The sequence below is a fragment of the Myotis davidii genome, unplaced genomic scaffold (assembly GCF_000327345.1).
Source record: "Myotis davidii unplaced genomic scaffold, ASM32734v1 scaffold70, whole genome shotgun sequence".
NCBI classification, from domain to species: domain Eukaryota; kingdom Metazoa; phylum Chordata; class Mammalia; order Chiroptera; family Vespertilionidae; genus Myotis; species Myotis davidii.
The window spans coordinates 805,524-813,755 of NW_006282434.1; the positions used below are offsets into that span (position 1 = coordinate 805,524).

Genomic DNA, 8,232 nt, shown 5'->3' on the forward strand with positions numbered 1-8,232 from the left:
TGCTAACACTTGTAATTTTTTTTATCTCTTGCTAATAGCAATTCTAGCAGGTGTGAGGTGATATTTCATTGTAGCTTTTATTTTACATACTAGAGGCCTGGTGTATGAAAATTCATGCACTGGAGGGGGGCCCCTTAGCCTGGCCTCCCCCCTCTCACAGTCCAGAACCCTCAGGGGCGGGAGGTGACCCGGTGATTAGGGAAAGGGAACGCCCCATACCTCTGCTGCTGCCACTGCCAGCAGCGCAAGCCTCTACCGGCCCTGGTTACCTGAGCCTCGGGCAACCCTGGGTGGCTGGGCAGCCTCCATCTGAGGCTTTCCTGCACCTCGACTGAGGGGACTGGGTGCCGCCATCTTGTGGCTATGGGTGCCGCCATGTTTGTGATGGCGTGGTGGTCAATTTGCATAGTCCCTCTTAATTAGATAGGATTCCTAATGATTAGTGCTGTTGAGAAATTCTTCATGTTCCTTTGGCCATTTGTATGTCATACTTGGAAAGATGTCACCTGAGAGATTCTCTACTCGTTTTTAAAATCGGATTGGTTTTTTTGCTATTGTGTTATATGAGTTGTTAATATATTTGGGATATTAACCTTTTACCAGATATATTGCATTTACTATCTCTCATTCACTAGATTGCCATTTTCATTTTGTTGCTGGCTTCCTTTTCTGTGCAGAAGCTTTATAGTTTGATGTAGTCTCACTTGGAGCTTACAACTTATCCTTTCTTCTGGCAGTTTTATGGTTTCAGGTCTTACATTTAAGTCTAATCTAGTTTGAGATAATTTTTGTACATGATATAAATAGGGGCACAGTTTTATTATTTTTTGTATGTGGCTGTTTAATTTTCCCAACACAATTTATCCAAGAGACTCTCCATTCCTCATTGTATATTCTTGGCTCCTTTTTTGTAAATTAATTGATGATATAGGCATGGGTTTATTTCTGGGCTCTCTATTCTGTTCCATTGATCTATGTGTCTATTTTTACACCAATACACTATTGTTTTAATTAATACAACTCTGTAATATATAAAGTGGAGCAAAAGTACGCCTACAGATGTAAGCATGTGAAACACAGTTTCTTCTTGTATTATTATTTATTAATTATTACATTAGGTTCTAATCGAGCAACTGTAAACCTTTGCCTCACCTTGTAGTTTGAAATCAGGGAGCATGATGCCTCCAGCTTTCTTCTTCCTCAAGATTGCTTTAGCTATTTGGGGTCTTTGTGGTTCCATATAAATGTTAGAATTATTTGTTCTAGTTCTATGAAAAATGCCATTGGAATTTTGGTGGGCATTGAATTTTAGATTGCTTTGAGTAATATGAACATTTTAACAATATTAATTCTCCCAGTCCATGAACACAGACTATCTTTTAATTTATTTGTTTCTTTCATTGGTGTTGGATAGTACTCAGTGTCTCTTTGTTGTTGTTTTATAGGCTCCTTTGTGGTAATTTGGGAGGAATTAGTGATGCATGTAGTGGGAATGTCACTTCATCATTTCTTTCTCTACATGATAGTGTAGTCATTCCAACACAATGCTTTCAAAGGACAGTGCCATACTTGTGACCCCTATCAACCTGTTTCCCATGATGCCTAGTTTCTTGACATACTTGCAATTTAAACTCCTTTGAATTATCTTGTTCTTACCTCAGTGGTGGTTTCACACTTTTTATTTTAAGTATCAGAAGTGTTCAGCTCGTTTGGTTTCTCATGAACTGAACACATTTATGTAATTAGCCCTCAGAATAAGAAATAAGATGTTTCTAGCACCGGTGTAATTCTGAATTTGTTTCCTTTCTCCTCAAGAACTAATTATTTTGCATTTATTTCCTTTCTGTTTTTCTTCTATGATTAAATGGAATGTAAGTAGCAATTCATAGCTTGGTCAGAGTGCTTCATACATACATAACCATATTTGCTTTATAGAGTACCATTGCTATTTGTTAAAAAGTAATTTAAACTTTTTAAAATATACTTTTTCTTCTCTCCCCCACCCCTTTAAAATTTTATGCTGTGATTTTCTTTAATTGTTGGTCTAAAAGTACACACTCATTTGGAAATGGTTTCCTGTGTGTTTTTAGTGTGTAAATTCAAGGCCCACAAAAGGTGTGCAGTGAGGGCCACAAATAACTGCAAGTGGACGACTCTGGCCTCCATCGGGAAGGACATCATAGAGGACGAGGATGGGGTAAGCCCTCTTCTGTCTCTGACCCCTTCCCAGCACCTCTTCTCTTTTACTTTCTGTCCCGGGGAAAATACTGACAGAGCTAGGTGGGAGGGTTTACTATCAGTCTTAAAAAGGAAGAATTTGGTTAATTATGAGTTTTTATTTTCAATTAGGTCCTTACCAGGTTCCTTCAGCTCTTAAATTTTAAGGGAAATGTGAATAGGACTTAAGAATGCTGCTGGGCTGGTGCTGTGGAGCCTTACCTGACAAACTAAGATATTTTTTAAGGCTTAGCTCAGCTGTTTATTCAGATCTTTACTCCTCAGACTTCAGGGCCTCCTCTCAACGGTGCCCCTCCCTCAAAATCTTGCCTCCATTGTACCTTGCATACAAATATCTGGTAGCACTTTGTGACCCCTGTGATAATGCCTTTTCCATGCCTTTCTCCTCAACTAGACTACAAATCCTGAAGGCTAGGGATTTAGCCATATGTATCTTTGTACCTCTAAAGTGCTTAGGACATAGTACATGCTCAATAAATCTGGGGTAAATGAACGTATGCTATGAATGATACATATTATTGATTTCTTAGAGTAAGATTCGATTGTATATCTTCCTAGGGTAAGAATGGTGTCCTCCACAGTCTTTAATTTGACTGTGCTTTACTCCTGCTGCACAGGTGGCTATGCCTCACCAGTGGCTAGAGGGTAACTTGCCTGTGAGTGCCAAGTGTGTTGTCTGTGACAAAACATGTGGCAGCGTTCTTCGTCTACAAGATTGGAAATGCCTTTGGTGTAAAATGATGGTGAGAGTCCTTTTTAATTAGCTTCTTTTCAACACTTTTATGTGTATGTGACTTAGAGGCAAAGAATTTATGGCGTAGCAGAGCTGGATAGCACACATGCCCATTGTAATATTCATCTTTTTAAAAGTGTATCCCTTCCAGTCTGGTTACTTTTTTACATAACCTTTTTGTAATACTTATCATATGTTTCCTTTGTCTAAAGGCCTTTTTCCCACAGTTTTATTGTTTTTCATTATGCTTGAGTCACACTAGGTGGTTTGCTATTTTTCAGGCCTGACATCTACCTTATAAAATTCTTATACAATCTAATGAAAATAAGCAAAATCTGTCTTACGTCCACTTGTTTTGCAATGATCCTATAGCTTTGTATTCACACCTCTTTCATAACATTTTCATGTTATTATAGTTACAAGTACATCCATGCCTAGTTTCTCTGGCCTTGCAAGGAAAAGGAAAAGGAAAAGGACCTATTACACACTCATCTTGAAAAGTGATGTACATCAGAGGCGTGCAGTAAAAGTAGACACAACGTTTCAAGGTCACTCAGAATAACTGTTGAGAACAAAAAACACAGGGCTAACGTACTTATTAAGCAGGACCCAGGCAGGCAACTTAGGATACTTTATGAACTCACCTCAAGAGCCTTTAAATGTTCTAACCAGCCTGGCCAGAATCGCTCAGTTGATTGAGCGTCGTCCTGTTCACCAAAATGTTGCTGGTTCAATTCCCGGTCAGGGCACATGCCTGGGTGTGAGTTTGATCCCCAGTCGGGAGTGTATTGAAGACAACTGATTGATGTTTCTCTCTCTCTCCCTCTCTCTCTCTCTAAACATGTCTTCAGGAGAGGATTTTAAAAAGAAGTTCTTACCATAAAAGCAGAAATTTCATGAAGCACTTACTTAATATGTTGTTATTTCATTAGTCCTTTTAGAAAACTGGTATATTAATTTAACATGTATTTATAAACTTTTGGGAAAATAACTGAAATTTAATTCTTGTTCTGGTGATGACCTAATTTTGGACAGTTTTCTAATATTATTCATAATAATTAACAATCCAAATCAATTTTAGAAAAAAAAAGCATGCACAGATAGTTTTAAAAGGAATAAAAAATATGTAAAAATAGGGCAAAACTGAAAAATATAGCAATATTAAATGAGAAAAGTAGAAGATAAAAATTCCAACTTCACTATTTTTACAGAATATGTAAAACCATGTCCAGAAACTGGACAACAGGTGGAAAATTAGGAGTTGACTCATTAGGGTTGTAGAACTATGGTTTGGTTTTTAACTAGATGTCTGTGTTTAGACACCAAATATTCTGCTGTTAAAAATCACATTTTAAAGGCAAAATGATATATTAACAGAAAAATGAGAGTCTATAGGAAGTATAGACTAAGACGGGTGTAACAAAGGCAACAGTAGCCCAGCAACCATCACATCTAACTGACAGGGTGGGGAGGAATGATTTCACAATAAGGTGGCACTTATGTTTGTCAGGAAAAGACATTTGGGAATGCCCTTTTCTATAAAAGACATTAAAGGTGAGGGCGAATAGAATGAGCAAATAAAAAACCTAATTTACTCCTACCTAAAGTTTAAGAACTATTGACTAAATACATGTAGAAACCTGTATATTGCAGGTAAAAACAATTTATATAATACTTTTAGAAAATAACTTCATCATATGTGATCTTTCTTTTTAAAAAGTTAGAAAAAAAAAGCTGAAGTTCTTGAAGTAGAGAATTAGACTTTAGTAAATATGGAGTAATAAAAATAGTAGTAGGTGCATATATCACTGGTTGTTCCCCCAAAAAGATATCTTAGGTGGAATGAAAATTTAAACTCTTGGTTAGGGAGCACTCCTTTAAAATAAGGAATGGCAAAAGAGGGTTTTAGGGATAGGGTTGCACTAAGACTCCAAGGAGAGCTAGTTTATATTAAATAGTCTATATTATATTAAATGGAATAAGAGAAGTAAAAAGTAATGCCTATGGCTGACAAAAGAGGCAACTGAACCCCAGCCGGTGGTTTAGTTGGTTGGAGTATCGTTCCATACACCAAAAGGTTGTGGGTTCTGTTCCCATTTAGGGCCCATACAGGAGGCAACTGATCAATGTTTCTCCCTCATATCAGTGTCCCCCGTTTCACGCCCCCCACCACACACACACACCTCTCTCCTCCTCTCTCTAAAATCAACAATCATATCCTTGGGTGAGAAAAAAAAAGAGGCAACTGATGAAAAATAGTAAAAGCAGGAGGACAAAGAGAATCATGTTCAAATTAAAAATGATAAGGAGTCCTGGCTTGCGTTTCCCAGTGGTTAGGGCCTGCACATCCATCTGAGGTTCTTGGGTTCGATTCCAGGTCAAGGGCGTGTACCTGGGTTGCAGGTCCCATTCCTGCGACCAGGGCTGTTGGGAGGCAACCAGTTGATGTGTGTCTGTCACATCCACATCGATGTTTCTCTCTCCTCTCCTCTCCTCTCCTCTCTTCCCCCTCCTTGCTCTCTCTCTCTCTTCCCCTCTCTGTACCCCTTCTCCTTCTCCTTCATTTTACTCTCTCTAAAATCAATGGAAAAAATATCCTCACTCAGGTGAGGAGGATTAAAACCCTGTATAATAGATGGCTAATATGCAAATTGACTGAATGGCAGAACGACCAGTCGCTATGACACACACTGGCCACCAGGGGCAGACACTCAACTCAGGAGCTGCCTCCTGGTGGTCAGTGTATTCCCACGGAAGGAGTGCTGCTCAGCCAGAAGTCAGGCTCATGACTGGCGAGTGCAGCAGCAATGGTGGGAGCCTGTCCTGTCTCCGAGGCAACGTTAAGGACCTCTTGGGGGATGTCTTCCTGCCTGCTTAAGCCCCCTGGGGAGCGGGGCATCTCCCAGGGGTCCTGGACTGCAAGAGGACACAGGCCGGGTTGAGGGACACCCCCCCCCCAGGTGCACGAATATCGTATACTGGGCTTCTAGTAAATAAATGAAAAGGAAAAGGAACACAGATTACCTATTAGGCTTGACTAAAATATTATAGAACTTATTTTCCTCTGTGGCCTATGGAATCAATCTCATTATGAAATCAACATGTCACGCTCACTTCTCTTACATTTGCTGATCTACACCATACTTATGAAAAGCAATGTTTTTTCCCACCCTCTTGGGGGTGTTAGGAGAGCTGACTTCCAAGACTCAAAACAAACAAAGCAGCCCGAAGGTCAGGCAATCACTGTCATAGTGGACAGCGTCACCCAGTGCTAAGGTCAGCACTCACAGCTATTATTACCTCCTCGCCCTGGTATCTTTAGCCCCCTCGCCACCTGCTGAGTTCCTGCCCTGACTGCAGTGCAGAGGCCACGTCCTCACGCAGCCCAGCACAGATGCACTTCCCACTGATTCCACATTATGTTGGGCATTTCTTTCCTCTTTCTTGACATGGAATAAAGTTTTAAAATATTGAATTAAATGCTGTTTCAACACGTGGCCTACTGAACTCATCATTCTGTCAGAGAACATACATAGTATTATAGCAAAATTATGTTTGTTTCATAAATATATTTTTATTGACTTCAGAGAAGAAGGGAGAGTGAAAGAGAGAAACATCAATGATGAGAGAAAATCATCATTGCATGTCCCCTACTGGGGATCGAGCCCACAAACCGGGCATGTGCCCTTGACCAGAAATGAACCTAGGACCCTTGCAGGTCAATGCTCTATCCACTGTGCCAAACCAGCTAGAGCGCAAAATTACGTTTTGTATGTCAATCAAAATTTGGTGGCTTTCTGTAAGAATTTTATAAGGTAGATGTCATCAGTTTTTTAATAGACAATGATATTGATGTTACTGGTCACTTCTCTCCTTCCCCTCTCTTGCCTTCCCTTCCTCTGCATTCCTTTCCTCTTCTAGCCCTCTCCTTGCCTTCACAAGCATTCATTGACTATATACTACTTGCCTGAGACAATCTTGAAAATATACTTCACAGACAAAATCAAATTCCCATCTCTAAAAAGATTAGCCCATTCCTTAGAAGCATAAATATTGTGCCACTAAATTTATGAATTACTGAACATTTTGTGATGTAGTTGATCTTCAAAGTATCAGTTTCTTAGCTATAACTTATAACTAAATATTGATTTGTTTTTATGATTCTTAAAAATTTATTTGTTTGTTATTAGGTACACACTGCCTGCAAAGACTTATACCATCCTGTATGTCCACTTGGCCAATGTAAAGTGTCTATCATTCCTCCAATTGCACTAAACAGCACTGATTCTGATGGTATGTAGCAGTGGTGTAAGTATGTATATTTCCGATATATTGAAAGTTGATATGTACATTTATTTTCCTAGAAAAAATAGAATTATAACTGTTATCCTTATCAGTTTTTATATACTAATTCTATTTAAATTGCTGAACAGTACATTTAATTTTTAAAAGAACATTTTAAAATTAAAATTTTATATAGCTATTAACACATTGGTGAACTTTCTGTGTATAAGACTTTTAGATTTTACATTTCAGCAAATAAGATCATTATTCTGTTCTGAAATGTAATCCAAAAATTTTAATTTTTTATGTGTTTTTTTCCTCTATATTGAAACTGCCCATTAGCATATCACTTATTTAGAAATCTGTTTTCTTATCATTTCAATGCAGGAATTTATATTACTATAAACTTATTTACTTTTTCCAAAATCTTACAACTTTGTTGTAAGTGCTGAGGAATGTGTTTACAACACTGGTTTTGGAATAGCAAATTAATAACTTTCCAAGCAAACCATATTATAAAAGGCTTTTATCATATATGATTAATGTTTTGCATTGATAAAGTACATTATGATTTTCAAACTTTTTATATAAATTATGCCAATAGGTCTTATAGATACAGGGATACAAGCCTCAAAAGATATGACTTTTTTAAAACCTATGGTATTAAAGCCCTCCCTCTACAAGCCCTGATATATCAATGTTCTGTTGTTTATTATAAACTTTAAAGTATTTGTTCAGGCCTCATCAATGAGCAGTTAAAATCCGATATAATAAAGATGTAATATGCAAATGGTCGTTACATAGCGACCAACCACGTAACGCAACTGATTGCTATGATAAGCACTGACCACCAGGAGGCAAACACTCAACTGGTCGACCAGTCACTATGACGTGCACTGACCACCAGGGGGAAGATGCTCAATGCAGGAGCTGCCCCCTGGTGGTCAGTGTGCTTCCATAGGGGGAGTGCCGCTCAG

General features: G+C 38.5%; 1 protein-coding gene across 4 annotated transcripts in view; it reads left to right on the forward strand.

Moving 5' to 3' along the window:
* Nucleotides 1-8,232, forward strand: part of DGKH (diacylglycerol kinase eta) — a 119,712-nt gene that overhangs the window by 52,024 nt on the left and 59,456 nt on the right. For 3 of the 4 annotated variants that reach the window (XM_006752963.2, XM_015559489.1, XM_015559497.1), the window contains 3 exons: nt 2,091-2,197; nt 2,856-2,981; nt 7,162-7,264. In XM_006752963.2, coding sequence (XP_006753026.1) covers nt 2,091-2,197; nt 2,856-2,981; nt 7,162-7,264 — 336 coding nt within the window. The remainder of the gene's footprint in view (nt 1-2,090; nt 2,198-2,855; nt 2,982-7,161; nt 7,265-8,232) is intronic. The other variant, XM_015559501.1, reaches the window with a different exon arrangement.